The sequence below is a fragment of the Clupea harengus genome, chromosome 16, assembly GCF_900700415.2.
Source record: "Clupea harengus chromosome 16, Ch_v2.0.2, whole genome shotgun sequence".
NCBI lineage: Eukaryota > Metazoa > Chordata > Actinopteri > Clupeiformes > Clupeidae > Clupea > Clupea harengus.
This window is the reverse complement of record NC_045167.1, coordinates 12292492-12310799: the sequence shown is the minus strand read 5'-3', so window position 1 is coordinate 12310799 and position 18308 is coordinate 12292492. Positions and strand designations below refer to the sequence as shown.

The 18308-nt window shown below is 41.7% G+C and overlaps 2 protein-coding genes across 2 annotated transcripts; both read left to right on the top strand.

Annotated features, from left to right (window-relative positions):
- Positions 1-305: 305 nt before the first annotated feature.
- med21 (mediator complex subunit 21) lies at positions 306-3052 on the top strand. The gene is made up of 4 exons (XM_012824452.3): positions 306-418; positions 720-834; positions 1022-1122; positions 2436-3052. The coding sequence occupies exons 1-4, from the start codon at positions 377-379 to the stop codon at positions 2613-2615; spliced, it is 438 nt and encodes a 145-aa protein (XP_012679906.1). The 5' UTR covers positions 306-376; the 3' UTR covers positions 2616-3052.
- A 3059-nt stretch (positions 3053-6111) lies between these two features.
- Positions 6112-18212, top strand: LOC105897506 (serine/threonine-protein kinase 38-like). Its single transcript, XM_012824436.3, has 14 exons — positions 6112-6442; positions 10439-10578; positions 11017-11068; positions 11313-11435; positions 12008-12091; positions 12348-12471; positions 12759-12913; positions 13557-13659; positions 14035-14096; positions 14270-14387; positions 14728-14851; positions 15023-15118; positions 16227-16318; positions 16487-18212. The coding sequence occupies exons 2-14, from the start codon at positions 10445-10447 to the stop codon at positions 16612-16614; spliced, it is 1395 nt and encodes a 464-aa protein (XP_012679890.1). The 5' UTR covers positions 6112-6442; positions 10439-10444; the 3' UTR covers positions 16615-18212.
- The last annotated feature ends 96 nt before the right edge of the window (positions 18213-18308 follow it).

Genomic DNA, 18308 nt, shown 5'->3' with positions numbered 1-18308 from the left:
GCGTCAAAAGAAATTGGCGACTGTGACTTTCCTCTCTCTTTCCTTCTGTAATCCACATATATGACTTTAAAATAATCTAATTGATCAATAAATGTATCAAAAAAGTGCTACCTTTCTTATCTACTAGGGTAATATGACATGTTGTACGGTGTAAGATTTATATAACGATAGAAAAGCTTTGGAAATAGAGTTTACGGCAAATGCAAATTAGTTGCTTGATAATCTAGAATCCCTCCGTTAATGTTTCATGATAGGTTAGAAATTATATGAATGGCAGGACGCTCAAAACTGTATCTTTCTTTCTATTGGCCACATTCTTATTAGGTGAAACCAATAGCATTGCGTGATGTTACCCAGCTGACACGCTACTCTGAAGATGGCGGACAGGCTAACGCAGTTACAAGATGCTGTCAACTCAGTAAGATAAATCTGCAATTTGGATTGAAATACGCTTTCATAGAGTGTTGATTCAGATATCCACGAGTGAAGTTCATTAGCATGTAACTTTTGTTGAGGATGGGGGGTCTTAAAAACTAAGTATCTCCTCTAACATTAGCCAACTCACTGAAAAGCTAATCTTTGCGTTGTGTTGGATTATGGCTAACTAGCTAGCTAGGACCACTATTTAATATTAAATTATTGGTCATACTTCCACCCCATACCTCAGTGTGTGGTGCTCACATTAAAACTCATATTCTTGTTTACCCTCATGTCTCCAGCTTGCTGATCAGTTCTGCAACGCAATTGGAGTGTTACAGCAGTGCGCTCCCCCGGCTTCTTTCAGCAACATTCAAACAGCCATAAATAAAGACCAACCATCGAACCCGACAGAAGGTAAATAATTAAGTAACCTCGCTGTAACTTTGCTGTAATATCTGGACTTTACCCTTCAGCTAAATAGTCATATGCTTGCTTACAAAGAAACTGATATAGATTTCCAGAAGTTAACATCATGGTCATACCTATTATATTATTAAGTCTTGGTATGTTAAGTTATTAAATAGATCTCGTGCATTTGCAGAGTATGCCCAGCTTTTTGCAGCACTGATTGCAAGGACAGCCAAAGATGTGGATGTGTTGATTGATTCTCTACCCAGTGAGGAATCTACTGCAGCACTTCAGGTATGTCAAGCGGCATCACAGCCACACTTTACCATCGTAAAAAAAACAAAAAAAAAACAGTTGATATAATTTGATGTCCTGTTCTCAAGCAATATCATTCTTTAATGCATCTAAGTGTCTCAGAGTATGGTCTGAAGAAGGCATCAAAACGATTATGTTCTTTATTTTGCCATCATGATTGCTAGACCTAAGAAGCCACAGGTCTGAGGTCACATTCTCATTTATTAATATACCATGGCTCCAGCAGCAGAGTGACATTTAGCTTTTCACTCTATAACTGACTTAAGGGCTGTGTGTTAGTACCTCACTTGGGCTAGCCATCTAGCAAAATCAGATACCAAGAATAGTTTCAAACAAGTGATTTCAGAGTATTTTGATAGAACTTTATTAATCCCCAAAGACAAATGTCAGTGATGCAGTAGCAATTCTCATAAATGTCGAAAACATAATTTACAAAAACAAGCACAATGATGTAGGTAAAAAGACAAAATACAGAATTACTTTATATACACACACACACACACACACATATTATTGCAGCGAAGCTGAAGGAGGCTCCGACTGAAGACACTCTGTTGTCTGATCAGTAGGTTGTGTAGCTTATGGCCTTATGCAACATCATTCTCTCCACAACCAGTTCTAGAGGCTCAACATCTCTGATGCTGCTGCCCCAACAGATGGCTGCAAAGAAAATTGTACTTGCCATAACAGACTGTTTTATATGCGGTAATGTTGCACCACCATAACTGACATCTCTATCATTATTGCAAGAATATGTTTGGAAGATGAACCAGTAAATCGAATATTGCTGTTGTTCTTTATATTAATGGTGTGTTACAAATAAATAACATGTTGCAGTAGGCTAGTGATAGTGGTTTTATCCAACATGCAGCTCATGAGACTACTTTCGTTAGTGTCCGCGGTCCAGTGGTTGAGATCCACTGTGGCATTTTGGTAATTTGTTATCAGTGATCAATCGACTTCATCCTTTTCCTCAATTTCCTATTCTATCACCAATTCTGTCTCCATTCTCACTGTCTCTTTGCCTGTAGTGTGGCTTAAGATGCCTTCATGGTATTCATCTCTTCATCTGTATATTATGTTTCATCATCTTCAGCTTCGTTCTTGTTCTTTCTACGTTTACCATCGCCAGTTCCCTTTCTGTTGTCAGCCTTTTTAGCTGTTTTTTTTGGGGCTTCTCATAATTAATCCATACATATATGCACCATACCCTACATATACCCAGCACTGACTCTCTCTTGTCCTTTGTATACCCATCCCTCCTGTTAACTCTGCCGTCTTCTGCCCCGTAGGCCGCCAGCCTCCGTCAGCTGGAGGAGGAGAATCATGAGGCAGCGGCGCGGCTCGAGGAGGTTGTGTACCGGGGGGACGTGCTGCTTGAAAAGATACAGAGCGCGCTGGCTGACATTGCTCAGTCCCAGCTCCGCACCCGAAGTGGAGCCCCCAGCCAGCCTATACCCCCCGACTCCTGACTGCAGGGGGACTGATGATTATCATGGACTGCTCTTTTGGGGTGTGACGGGTGGGCTCCAGTAATTTGTACAGTTTGTAAAAATAGTGTTGCTTTGGATTTTTGTACTTGTTTGCATCTTAGTTTAGAGTCATGAAAAATCATTGTTGCCATCAACTCTGTGTGTGTGTGTGTGTGTGTGTGTGTGTGTGTGTGTGTGTGTGTGTGTGTGTGTGTGTGTGTGTGTGTGTGTGTGTGTGTGTGTGTGTGTGTGTGTGCGCAAGCATGCGCTTTCTCTTGAAAGTGCAGTTGCTTGTAACACAGGACTGTCAGTTCTTGAAGAACAAGAATTGATCTTCACGGTCACTTACTGAATGATTATGCCATTACTGCACCACCTGAAAATCTTCAGTGAGGAGTAATTGTTAGAGAAATAAAGTTTTTTTTCTTTTTCTTGAATTGGTAGTGAACCTGAACAGTTGTTTCTTAGATGTGTTATTGTCTACTTTCGTAATGCATATTTTTACCAGATGTAGCTTAGCTCTTCTCTCATCTGGATCACTGTTAGACCACTCATCTATGTTGTAATATCCATCAAGAACACACTCTTAAAAAGAGGATGCCGCGTCTCCTGGGTGGAGTAGATTTTTATTTCCACTAGATGGCAATAGTCTCTCTTTGATGGAGCCCCTAGTTCAATCAGTGCAGAAACCACTCAAGAGGTGGTCTGAAGTGCGATCTCTGCTAAATATAAACTGAAAAATCAAGGGAACACTTATTGTCTAGCGCGCTATTATTAGTGCCCTAGATTTCCTACTTTCTGAACATCTGAGAAGAAAGTCAACCCACGTCAGTGTCAACTTTGGATGATTAAAAAAAAAGAGTAAATGTTGTATTGAGCTATTTTCCACACATAAAATTACAATACATCAGGGTCATCTTGTCAATATTAACACCAGCATTGATGTGTTTCATCACAGGCCAGTCATACAATTTAGTTTGTTCACATTTTAGTGTATTATTCCTAAATGTGGTTTTCCCTTAGCCTGTGCTGTTCCTTGAAATCCTCAAACTCAAGAGCCGGGGGGAAACCCTGCTTCCATTCTGCTGAGATGTCTGTTATTTTGAGGAGTGTGAAGAAGTGCCGCCTGTTCAATAAAGGTTTTGCTCCTTCTACCCACCTCCTCTGGAAACAGGTGTTCAGAGACCACCCCTGAAATTCACCTCAATTTGAAGCCTATAATGTATTTACTGCCATTCTTTTACATTTACTCACTAGATGTATATTTTTCAGCACCACACCTATGTCTATTCTGAAGGTGACCAAACGTGCTCTCTCTGTCATGCTGAGGTATCCTATTTTCAAAAAAGAAGAAGCCTAACTCCTTCATTATGTGGTTTTGCAAACAACGTAAAACCCTTGTGTACACTAGTAGTGCCTTTAATGAGGTATGTTACATTACCAGTAGTTTACACAATCTTTCAATATTTTTTTATTCAAAGGATATATCAGTTCTGTGTTAAATTGTCAGTGAGACAAGTCAAACCCTTTGTGGTAGACACCTGTGCCGCTGGATGTTCCTTTGATTTACTGAGTGGGTGGTTTAAAAAGTTGACCTTTGCCCTGTCCTTGTTCGCATTCAGATTAGAGTTTTAGTTTCTAATCTCATTCTTGTGTCATGGCTGCTCATTTGAGAGCCAAAACTGTGAGAGAACCATGGGGAGGAAATCCCTTATTGCCTGCCGCAGGTAAACTAGGCTCTCCCAGCCATATTCCCCACACCCACTGAAGGCCCAGCTATATTGAGACAGGACACAAGGAAGTAGTGTTGTGTAAAACTGACAGTCATGGAGAGACAGCGCTGGTGTGAAACCAGTCAAGATGCAAAGTATACTTTTGTTGACTGGTCACTATGTGAAAATTTGCATGACCCAAAGTTGACCTGATGCCCTGCTTTGACAGCAAATTAACTGATTGCCTTTTGGTGTGCAAGGCAAAATTGCACACCTATTTTGTAGATTTTAACAGGCTGTCATTAAAAGATATTTGCACACAAGATATTTTGACACTGGCTGTCCTCTCTTTCTTTCTCTCTCTCTCTCTATCACCTGTCAATTGCTCTCTCTCTCTCTCTGATATTAATTGTGGCACGGTGGCTCAGAGGAAGGACAGTCCGGGATGGGAAAATGCAGAGATTAAATTCACAGCGACCTCAGGCGTGTGTGTGTGTGTGTCCTGTGTCGCCACTATATATATGCACGTGTGTGTTGCAGTGTGTCGTTTGTGCGAATAAAATCTGACAATTATTATTATATATATGTACATATCCAAAGAGTAACTGCTAGATGTATGTAATGAAGCAGTCAGAGACATCGCAACGCAGTACACAAACATTTTGAAAACCAAATTTCAAATGAATGTTATTCGGTGCTTCGGTGACCCATGAACTGAACAAAGATATTTCTACAGAATGAAAGTATAAACAGATGTGACACGTATTTAAATTTTACACAATTATGGCATTATTATATTTTCATAATTATAGTTGTATTACTGATTCATATGTTATCATAGTATCCCTGAAATGGCCATGGTTATCCAACCCATCTCCATTCAGAGGTTTTCAAAGCACTGCTACTGGGAGAGTTTTCCACAGCATAGGGGATAAAGAAACTGAAAAACAAGACATTAACTTGAGCGTAGTATTGCTCACTGAGACGGTGTCAACAGATTCTAAATATAGCAACTGTGTCATTGCTATTGCCTGGTCATGTTAATAATGGTCAGTGTGAATCAGGCATGTTAAAAAAAAGAAAGAGAGAGAGTGAAAATGAAGGCACACCCAACCCTATTAGTTGGGCATAGACGTACGCCTTGGCATGAGTGAATTCACCCATGGAATGGAACAGCCCCAGGCAATGGAACAGTCCCTATAAGGCCAGGACAAGTACTAGACATCTGGGAAACAACCCTGTGCCAAAATAACAGGAATCGGTATTTCATCAGCCACCTATTAGCCTGAGTTCTCTCCCCATAGCCTTTTAGAAATACTGAAAAACAGTGCTATCAAACAGCTATAAACTCTTTAGCACGGATTTTTATGGACCGAGTCAGAGACATTGTCTAAACTTATTGAAAATAATTTGAAAATAACCTAGTAAGTAATTAAGGCCATCCTTGAGGAGAAATAAATGTATGATTGTATGGTTATTTACGGTTATTTAGGGTTTTTATTCATGGATTGTTTGATTGTTATAAACAACCTGTTTTAATTTCACTTTACCTCCAGTTTTTAACATTGCATTCATATAGATGTTTGCGAAAGCTGAACCTTTCTTCTATTTTCTCAATTGAGAATTAATGGTAAGCGCTCATTAGCGGGATGAGACACACAGCAGTCATTTCATAGGTTCACTGTGTGTCCGCCTTCACCAACGCCTCCACGCCGGATTGGTTTGATTCAACATTCGTTACTGCTTCTCTTGTATCATTGGATGCTGTAAATGTCCTTTCATTTCTGACGTAGCCTGGACATAATGCTAGCAAACCACCAGGAAAGATTGGAAATGTTATTTCTAACAGGGAGGCTTTGAGGTTGGATATTGATGTGCATAGACAATCATATACACTATACATAGAGGTGTACACGGTTTTCTCGTCAGACCCTAGAAGGGAAACATCAAGAGGAATCAGTTATTTGGAGAGGACGGGGAAGCTTTTTAAAGCTGTCCTCTGGCCAGACCAATTTACAATAAGCAACATCAAATCACTAGTGTTACTTAATTTCTCTTCTAGAGATTGCTAGTTAGCTAGCAAGCTAGCTTTAGACTCTGGAGCAGGAAACTGAGGTACGTGATAATGTCAACGTTATTTTGCAACCAATAACTGTTTATGTGTTTTCAATGGTGACTGCTTGCTAACTGATGAGCTAGCACGGTTACCAAGCTAACGGTAAGGTTGTAACGTTACCGCTAGTATTCTCACGGATTTAGAGTTGGCTGTATTTTTGGAATTGCTATTAAAATCCACGGGAAATATCGGGATGGAATGAGTAACTCGACGCAGGCCCTAATTTTAGAATAAATATCAGTTTTACCCTTATGGAGTCATCTTAAGTGGGTATTTTTAAATATATCGTATGTTTCACCACCTTATCCGACCGACTACAGAATAGCTACTATCCTATTATGGCGAGACAGCGCAACTAGCCATCAGACCATGAAATCCAAATGGCAAGATTTGTCGGCTTGTTTCGTTCATGTCAGCTATGTAAACACGCATTCTTATGAACCTGTCAAACTGCATGTTAACGCCTCTAAGGATACACTTATCAGTGCGCATGTATCCAGTGACATCACTGATCCACCAATGCTCTCCGCTGAAGAAAATTCAGAAACGATGGCCAGCTTGCAATGATCACTTTCTGAAAAAGGCATTTGCGACCGTGGCAATCACGTATTGCGAATGCCTATAATGCACCTGCCTGGTGCGTTGAGTGTGTCCTGACAGCTGCACTGTAAGGGGCTTGGTTACCTGAGCAAGGCATCTGCACGCTTCTTTCTAGTGAAAAGTCCGCAAAGTTCTGCGTGATATGCCACTTGATTGGCTAGGTTCCAAACAGTGTCTAAATCTTTTTACAGCGTCGAACGAATTATGCTTCATACATTCAGGACAGATTAACTACTGTTTGGCTGTTAAATGCTAACGTGAGAACTGTAATGGTGAATGAAACTTGATGACAATAAAGTTAGGCTGAGTGTCTGGCTCGGGCCCGGGGACAAAATTATCTTCAAGGTTCCAAAGGGTAACTTGATGATATCTCAACATTGTATTAGGAAATTACATTGTACGAGGACATTAATTGTACGAGGAAATTAATCCCAGCAAATTGAAGGAACCACAGGTGCCTTTCCAAACATTTTCTGGTTGCTACTCTGGACTATTTTGTTGAATAAAGTCAATACGACTTGTGTGTCAATCTCCCTGGTTCCTCTTTGAAAATAGATCTATTCACTGCCAACTCCAATGGGTGTGACAACATTTGCCTTGAGATGCACACACCACTAGTGTTGTTTACTTCTATTATGCTTCTTAAAACCAGATCTCTGCGTTAGCTGAACGTGTTTAAATTTAAATTGCCCAGGGACAGTTGCCCAGGGACATGTGTCTTTGGAAGTCTGGATGATGAGTGCATTCACCCTGTGTTGGAGATTACAGAGCCCAAAGACATCAGTAACAGAATGTAGGCTAAATAGAGCTTCCTTATTTATTCAAAAATTGGGGTTGCTTAAAACAGTTTTTGTTATGGTTGATTATGATGATTGTGATAATTATTGTTTTGCTAATGATGATGGTTATCATTATTAGTTGTAGTAGAAGAGGTGGTAGCTTAGTTGTCGTTATTGGCCTAGTAGTAGTGATAGTATGAGTAGGTCCTGGAAGCCACCCACTTCAAAACATTTTTGGTTAGACAACATGCAAGGAGCTTATTGATGCTTTTGAAATGGCCTTCAACTTCACCGTCTCAACAGTCTTTCAGTAGCACTGGATGGTTAGGAGGAATCCAGCGCTTGATCAGCCTGCTTCGTCCTGTCAGTTTATTTGTGCACTGTAGCATGTTGGTGCTGGAGGCACACATGATTTACACTAGTTCCAGTCCTCATGAATGCTCCCTGATGATGCACACAGTGCCTTCAGAGTCGTGAGTCTGTCCTCCTGCTGTTCTACTGTAATGACTAATCAGACATGTCACAGGCTTTTTGGCTCCGTGCGCGACCATACCACGTCTCATTGGTCCAGCGCTCTCCTCCGCTCCACACTCCCTTCATCCAGCTTTCCCTTCACTCTTCCCCTGCCTCCATTCCCACTCCGAGAGCCAAAAACGGAGGTGTCTAGGCCGTCATCAGGAGGGGCGTGCTGCTGGCGTGATGCGTGTGTTTCTTGGCCCAGCTTGTGGCCTGCTGCTCCCTCTCCTTCTCCCAGCCTCCCTCCCGTCTCCTCCCGTCGCGTTCTGACTGGTCCTTTTTATTCCGGAGGGGAGCAGTTTCCTGTCTGGGAGCTGTGTGCAGGGTGGAGGCCACCCTCTCAACAGGTCCCTTGTTTACCGAATTAAGTCTTAGGCGCTGAGTTCCGTGTTCTAAAGGCCCAGCACACTCTCCTGCTTTCCGTCAGTAACATTCCCAAGGGGTTGGGGCGGGGAAAGGGGTGCTGAACTGCACCCCTCAAAACACCCACCTCATTGTTGAATTGAATGTGTCCACGTTGCAAATAAAGACCGAACAACCTCTTGTGTGACGTAAGCTCTGCATCCGTACTGCCTTTTCAGTCCTTTCACTGTTCTGTGGGACAGTGGCTTGCAGGTTCAGCTCTGGTTCAGAATGCCTGAGGATGCATACCTTGCCCATGAAACACTTGACACACAAACTGGTTCCCCCTGGAGCTAGCAAATTGCTGATTACAGAAGCTGACATTTGGCAGTTGGCAGACTGGTGCATTATCTGCCATTTTCCCCCGGTTACACGTGTTGTCTTTTCCTCAGACTTGTGTATGTTCTCCTGTACTACACAAAAGTGAATTGGTTGAAGGTCAGGTGTAAAAAGGTATAGAGATACTCTTCCCTATAGAGAAACCCTTCCTTAGTTGCAGAAGTGCCTCTGTTCTACCCCTTCTGGGTAGATTGCTAGATAGAAGGTGGCTTGGTAGACACATTGATGCTGACTGCATGACTATGCCTGCCTTGGGGCGGGCTGAGACTCTAATTAGAATGGTCCATATGTGCTTCGGTGGGGCTGGTTAACACTCCTTTTGTGTCAGTGGACGTGGCGATAACCACCTGCCCTCCGGTCCCATTTTCTTTCTCACGGGGAACCAGCAGAGCAGGTTTCCCATGGGCGCCCCCACCTTGACCACGTTGGCTTTAATAAACCACTATTCTGGCTGCTGCTCTTTTAAAGCACCGTTAAACCAAGTCCACTAACTTATACGAGCTGTTGATACAGTCATGAACGGCTAGCAAGACTGTCAAGTTTAGACTCTGTGACCATCCATCTCATGTGGCTGGTATGCAGCAGTATCCTGTTTTTATGCACAAAAGAACGATAACAACACCAAGTACTGAGATTGGTTTACATCCTGCTTATTGAGGATAATGGAATGTCTTGTTCTATTGAAAGCTTCAGCTTTCTATTGAAAGTCAGCCTCTGAAACTTATGAGAAAGCTCTGTCGTCACCTTTTTTTCCAGAACTTATCAAAAGGGAATTTTGATTATCCTTTGAAGACTGTTTTACTTAAAAAGCCACTTAAAGTAGACTTAAAGTCTGTTTCACCACAGCAGGACTGTTCCTGCACTAGTTCCATTCATATATTCAAATTGGGAATGGAACAAATGACATGTGCAGTCTAGAGATCAGTTGGTCTGTTTTAGTTAATTTACCATCACTCAGTTAACACATGTTAGATTGCGTGGAACAGATAGAGGTAGACTGTACTGGTTTGTTTAGCCATAATTAAGGTGATAGGGTATCAAGTGCAATCAAAGGTCAGCTTTGTCTCTACAAAATAGGGCTTGCTTTGTTTTCTGTTGTACAGGAAATGTTAGAGAAGCTATCAAAGGTGTAAAGCTATTCATTCTAACGTAAAGTTAACTCTAGAGTAAAGTGTAAAACTCTAACTTTTCATAGTTGATGGAGCATGTTCATGTTTTTGAGTGACTGTTCATTTGCAGCCTGTGCTTTTTTTCTGTTTGTCCGTTTCACTCTCTTCCCTCTCTTTCTGTGTGTCTTCTTTACGTATATATATATATTTAGTTTTTCTTGAGCAGTCGGTGCTTGTGTCTCCTCCACAGGATAGTATGGCCATGACGGGAGGGACGGTCGCCCCCCTCCCCATGAGCAACCATACGCGCGAGAGAGTAACTGTGGCCAAACTGACGCTGGAGAACTTCTACAGCACCTTGCTCACGCAGCACGAGGAGCGAGAGATGAGGTATTAGAAGACAAAGAAGGCTTTGGAAAGTGCATTGTTTCCTGTAGTTGTCAACAAAGTTTAAAAAAAAAAAAAGAATTTGTATTAACCGCTGAACTTTAATTTAGCTTTGGTGGAGTTGTATTAAAACATATCTTCAGTTGGAGGAGTTTTATTTGCCAGGCCAAACTGTCAGAAATGTTAAAGATATCAATTTATAAGATTAACGGAAGACACAACTCTATTATATTCTCTGTCAGTATTCTTCTAGGTCGAGGAGTTGTCCAAATCATAAATTATACTTACCTTGGTTATAGTTGTAATATTTTCTTAGTATTATTGTAAATAAATAAATTACAAATGAATCACAAACCTAATGACTTTAAATTAATTTAAAAACATGCTTGCCTATTCTGTGGTCATGATATGTGCAACCAATAACACTGTATCTTCTTGCAGGCAGAAAAAATTGGAGAAGGTCATGGATGAGGAGGGCCTGCTAGATGATGAGGTGAGTAACCATAGTGCTGTTAAAGGATGTCAGGATGGATTTTTGGGAAAACCCTATTTAGGACATTTCCTATAGCCTGTAAACAACCTGTGTTTAAAACACTCGAAGACAGCAAAGATCATTTAGCCAAAGCAATGTGGCATGAACTCACTATAACTAATGGCATGGAATATTGCAATCCATACTTTTTTGATATTATAAAACAACCTGTTTTTTTCTTCTTTTTTTTTTCTCTGGGTCACAGAAAGTGATGAGGCGCTCTCAGCATGCCCGTAAGGAGACTGAGTTCCTGCGGCTCAAGAGGACGAGGCTCGGCCTGGATGACTTTGAGTCCCTCAAAGTAATTGGCAGGGGAGCCTTTGGAGAAGTACGCATACTCCCCTAGGAATCGTGCACACATGAACCCCGGGTACTCCCTACTATGGAGGAGCTGTTATTAATAGATGATTCCACATCGTTGTATCATTTGGTCGCCACTGGTAATAGTGATCACTAAATCACTTGCTCTGGCACTTGCCTTGACATAGAAACACTTAGTAATGCTGGAAACCCCGGCGAAAACATAATGACTACAATGCTACAGTTGTAAAAGGAAGTTAATGCTGTGTCGTTAGTTTTATTGCCTCTGACTTAAGACTGAAATATCAATCTTTACATCTACCACTACAGCTTCAGTTTCTCAGGTGAGCCAGATGTCCAAGACGCTTTGTACAGTTTTGGTAATCATTTACTCATAGAACATCATTTTGAGGGCGATTCCTGAGTGTTATGAGGACTTTTCTGAACAAGCTTTGATAATTGTCATATAAACTGCCTCCTGCAGGATGCTGTGGGTATTGCAAGTTCGTGGAGTTATTCAAGGTGAAGATACCACAGTGCCCCCTTGTGTTTTGAGATGTTAATTCTTTCCATCGTTGTTATTTTGTTTCTCCTTGCCAGGTGCGCTTAGTGCAGAAAAAGGACACAGGACACATCTACGCAATGAAGATTTTACGAAAAGCAGACATGTTGGAGAAGGAACAGGTGTGTATTGGTATGATCTGTCTCTTGAGAATGGACGAGGACTCAAACATTCTTGGAAAGATACTTTGTTCAAATACTAACAAATTGACCCAAAAAAATTTTTTATTTGGCTTTTAATTTCTTTAGGTCAGATAACACCTGTACTTGGTGTTTGGTTACCTGTGGTAGATTGTTGTAGATAATTACCCACATATTCCATGTCCATATCCTTCCACTCCGTATCACCCACCTATCCTCTTGGTGTCATCCCTCTTAGGTGGCACACATCCGGGCAGAAAGGGACATACTGGTGGAGGCGGATGGTGCCTGGGTGGTGAAGATGTTCTACAGCTTCCAGGACAAGAGGAACCTCTACCTCATCATGGAGTTCCTCCCTGGAGGTGGTACATTCAATTCTCTCATTTTATTGCCTGTATAATGTGGGTTGTGAAAGTTTTTAAACCTCAAAGCAAGCCTTATAATTAATTACACCGATTAATTAACTGTTTCATCAAATCTTTGTTCTTCATACAATAAGCCTTGTAGATTGTAATTATGTAGTAAAGCCAACATTTGTGTTCTAAAATAAACCCATCATATTGAGACCTTTCTGGTCCTCTTTGTCACTTTGTCTCACTTCACAGACTATAAGTAATCTTGTGTCTATCTCCTCTTTCTCTTTGTGTAGGTGATATGATGACCTTACTGATGAAGAAGGACACTCTGTCTGAAGAGGCCACTCAGTTCTACATCGCAGAGACTGTGCTGGCCATCGACTCCATCCATCAGCTGGGTTTCATTCATAGGGACATCAAACCAGACAACCTCCTGCTGGACTCCAGGGTTAGACACACTCACCCCCAACACAGCACACTGAAGGAGTTGGGAAAAAAATCTGAATTAAGGATCAGAGTTAATAATGATTGACAATAATCAGTAATCCAATGAATCATATATTAATTTGTATTTGTTGCTTTTAATTGGACTTAGGTTCAAATGTAAGAGTTTCTGGTTGAATATACTGTTAGATGAAAATGCTATCAACACTCACACTGTGATCATTTTGACAGTGATGAGAGTTTGTTTGCATGCACAACAAGAAGACATTCTCATTACCACCATGTGCGAAAGCTATTGGTGGCTAACAGGCTACTTGTTAAGTCCTATGACAGTTTTGAATATGCCTTTTGTTCACATCCATCGATTTGCTGATGTGCCTGTTATTACCAACGTAGTCTTTAAGGTCTAAGTTCCCAGGTCTTAAGCTTTTTCCCCTTTTTTTCCTCCTAAAGATTGAATACGTACAGACACTTCACAGACATGCTCATACAGGCCTACACGTCTTGGCTTTGTGTCCTTTATAAATTCAGCCTCGTTGATGTTTCTCTCCCTTGTACGTCGCTTTGGACAAAAGCGTCTGCTAAATGACAAAATGTAAATGTAAATTTTGTATTCATAGAATGCTGTGTTGATGGTTCGGTTTCAGGGACATGTCAAGCTCTCTGACTTCGGACTCTGCACTGGTCTGAAGAAAGCCCACCGCACTGAATTCTATAGGAACCTGACGCACAATCCCCCCAGCGACTTCTGTGAGTCATTCAAAATGAATCACATTCTCTCTGTCTTTCTGTCTCTCTCTTTCTTTCTCTCTCTCACACACACACACGGCAACACACAGGCATCCACATATAGTGGCCATGCCTTTTTTGCTGTCTGACACACAAACTCACTTAAACACAAACACGCAACCATCGTGAATTAACTACGTGGGCAAATGAATGTATACTCACGCATGGATGCACGCACGTACACACGTACACACTTACACACGCACTTACCACTTTTCACCACCTACCTCTACCCTTCATCGCCTAGCTACAATACTTCCTTGTCGGTCACAAAAGCACCAAGGTCTGTCTGTTCAACCGCCCACTGACGCAGGAATCTGTCTTTATCCCCCGCAGCCTTTCAGAACATGAACTCAAAGAGGAAAGCAGAGACATGGAAAAAGAACAGAAGGCAGCTGGTGAGTTGACATGTGGATATGAGACAAATTGAGAATATACCTTTTGTTTCTCATGTCATAGCACACACGAGACAGGGGTGTATTACAAATATTCAAGATCTACAGATGGTGCTGTACATCCATAGGCTTGATTTTCCCTGTGATGAAACTGTGATGTGTTATTCCCTACACAGGCATACTCAACAGTGGGCACACCAGACTACATTGCTCCAGAGGTCTTTTTGCAGACGGGGTACAACAAGCTGTGTGACTGGTGGTCCCTGGGTGTCATCATGTATGAGATGCTCATAGGTGTGTATGTGGGTCCAAAACATATACATGAGATAGGACTAAAGACAACTGCTGTTTATAAATCTTTAAAGGGTGCATTGTATTGCTTTAGTAGAGTTGACCTCAGGCCAGCAGTACTGGCATGATGCTCCAGAGAGGGGTTCTGGTGTGGTGTGAGTTTACGTTCCCTGCATGTTTAGTCTAATATGGAAATAGCTCTGTGTAAGTGAACAGTACCTTTTTTGCTGCCCTTTTGGTCAAGTGCCACTCTTGAGGATTTGCTTTCATACTTGACCCTCTTTGTTGGGGAATTGCAGCCAGTTGGCTCCTCACTCTCTAATGTGCATTTCCTCTCCCGCAGGCTACCCCCCCTTCTGCTCGGAGACGCCGCAGGAAACCTACAGGAAGGTCATGAACTGGAAGGAGACGCTGGTCTTCCCCCCCGAGGTGCCCATCTCGGAGAAATCCAAGGATATGATCCAGAGGTAGGCCTCCCAATCCTGCCCAAAACAACTGCTCAGCTGTCAGTACTTTGGAGTCATTACTTGGGTCATTACTTCACTGAAAGAATGGGCTTGTACTTCTGACAGCAAAATAACACGTTTAGTGTTACACGTTCTCTGTTGAGTGTTGACCTGTGAACTTGCCTGTCGCAGGTACTGCACCGATGCAGATAATCGGGTTGGAGCCGTGACTGTGGAGGAGATAAAGAGCCACGCGTTCTTTGAGACGGTAGACTGGGAGCACATCAGGTGTGGTGAAGGGAGACAAATGAGCTTCTCTTTAATCCGACTTTGATTGTTGCACCGCATATTACATCCTTATGTTAAGTATGATCTTACTTAAATCAGCTTAGGACTCACTAAGGGATTGTCTTTTGCACCAAACTGTTAGCATTCCATGACACCACCTTGTCCTAATACGACCTCATTTTGATTAAGGCTAAGTTTTAGCTCATAGCCGTTAAGTAGTACATCTAACATGACACTCTCCTTAACACATGTATACGAACTAAGTATTACACATATAAAGAAGATATGTAATTTGATGTACGGCACATGCTTCTGTTGTGTGGAAAGAAGACTTAATTTGCTGGAGCTCTTGAATGAGCCAGCAATGGCGTTTTTCAGGTCTGTAAATTGAATATTGAAACATCCTCATGTGTAATGGCTGCTAGGCTCCCATTGTCCTGGTGATGTGAAATGGGTAGAATGAACATTTAAAGTGCTGCGATCAGTGACATTAAAGAGACTGCAATTGCCAATCAATTCAATACAATTAAATTCAATTTTATGTATATAGCGTCAAAACAATCAAATTGTCTCAAGGCGCTGTACAGAGCCCAGGGCCTGAACCCCCTTAGAGGACAATGGCCACAGGGACAGGGCCTGAACCCCCTTAGGGCAAGCACAATGGCCACAGGGGCAAGGAAAAACTCCCTTTTAATCAGGAAGAAGCAGAACCGCAGCACATAAGGGGGTGCCATTCTGCTTGAAGCATTGGCAGAAGGGGAGGGGAAACAATCAGGAACATGGTAGATGAAATCATACACGTATCAGGATGAGCATACTAGCATACATGTGGTAAATGTACACAATACATACAAACATAAAATAGTACAGTATATACATGCTACATACAAAATTGATGGAGGATAAGGTGGGAGAGTATTGTACAACAGTATTGTTCAAGTATTGAACAACAGCTAAGTGGGTATACAGTGTGCTCTTAAGGTTACTATTACAAGGGTAAGTAGAGTAATGGAACAGAAAACTATGTCATTGGTGGCAATTCAACTTTTGAATTTAGACATCGCCCCCACGTACATAGCAGAGTCTGATTTCACTGCTGTCACTGCAGGGAGAGACCAGCTGCCATCTCCATTGAGATCAAGAGCATCGATGACACGTCCAACTTCGATGAGTTCCCAGAATCAGACATACTACAGCCAGGTGAGTTGTGTTAGAATGTTTTGAATCACTTGGTGCTTCTGTCTCCTGTACACAAATGAGTAATACTATGATTAAAATGAATTTGAAATTTAATATAGTACGAATGAAAATGATTATAATATGTGTTGAAATGATTTCATGCTTCTGGTTTTTATTTGCTTATTTCAGTAACAAATGCAACAGAGCCTGATTTCAAGTCCAAAGACTGGGTCTTCTTGAACTACACCTACAAACGCTTCGAGGGCCTGACTCAGCGAGGCACCATCCCCACCTATATGAAGGCGGGAAAAGCCTGAGACAGACAGGGGCCCTGAGCCACAGGAAAGGGGAAGTGTTGGAGATGAAGGGAGGGGTTGGGGGGCGGGGTTCATACCGTGGGTGACACGCGGGCGGCTGTTAAGGGGGTGGGGGAGGCCACCTCCACTCTCCCTTATGTCAATACTCAGCTCCTGCCATTCCTCCGGCATCCCCATCACAGTCGTCCCCCCCCCCTGGCATTGCGTGGGTCCGATTTGAACATTGGCTCACCAGCAGCGTGTCACTATGGCAACAGGAAGTCATCTTGACGAACCTCTGCTCAGTGGAGATTGCCTGCCAGCTAAGAAAAACAAAACCAAGGTCTCCCTTAGAAACATGTAGAGTTAGCTGTCTGTACTCTCTATAGTTTAGAACCGCTGAGGTGCTGGGTGGCTAAATTACTGGTCCACAGGGTCAAAACACTGTATCTAAGCTTTCTATACAGGGTCCTGGCACAGCTTTATGTGTCCACCACAGTCTGCAGTTCAGAATTATCCTGTTCCCTTTATCCTTGCCATTTTGTGGTGAAATGTCAAGGTTTAAAATGAGTAATAACTTCATTTGGGGTTTAACAGAAGTCGTGAGGAAACCGTAATGAAGGAGAAGAGGTCATTACTCATACACACCCCTCTCATCCACCCCATAATATATTCATTTATAATTCAGAGTGCTCTCGGTGAGAATACTTGGCTGTACTCTGACACAAACACCTGAGAAATGTTGCAGAAAGGTTGAGTTTTTGCGTGACTTGATGCTCCTAAAGCCAATTAGTGTTTTCTTACAAGGTAATATACATGGCAAAAACAATGCTTGTGATATCTAACATCACAGGGTCAGCCCAGTTAGTCTGCTAATGCTCCAAGATCCAGATTTGGCCCTTAGAGAGATAGTTATGTTGTAGCTCTTCTTGCAAACGCTTTGTGTCTTGCACATGAAAACAAAACCAGAACAATATAAGCACACTGAACTCAATCACATGCAACTCTCCATCCCATGTGCACTTGAGGCCAGTAATGAACCAAACATCTTGGTAATACAGATAACACAATCCTTAACACCAAATCAGTATCTTTTTTTTATACCACGAATTATTGAAATTGCACTGCAATATTCTTTATTAAATAGAGCGAGTACCTCTAAAGAATCTTTTTAAGGCAAAGATTCATCCCCAGAAGAATTACATGAAGTTTGTATCCTGACAGACCCCTACAATCCATGTCACAAAGCCTTCTTTTGTGTAGTATGTAGTTTTTATTTCATGACTTTACATCCATTTTTATTTATTTTTTTACCTGTAAGGAACACTGTCTCCACCCTTTGTGTTTGTTCAACGTGACTGTGCCATTTTTTTTCTGCATGATTAGCCAACTGCTCGCTGCCCTAAGGATGAAGTTTAACTCATTGTAAAAGTGAGTCCTATTCAGCCACACTGTAGCCAAGAAGTATGTGTTAATGTGTATAGATGAACAAGAAATAATGCTGTTGTAAGGGTGAGGTAAATTAATATATTTAGCTGAAGACCTTGGTTTCCTTGTCTAATGATCATGGGAGGAAAAGAAAGAACAAACTTCAGAATAAAAAAAAAAATCTAAACGTACGTGTAGTATTTTGTGTGAAACTCCAAATACATGCTTAAATGTGTACTTGATATTCAAGGGGGGTATATCGCAACCTTTAAATACCACTTTTGAAT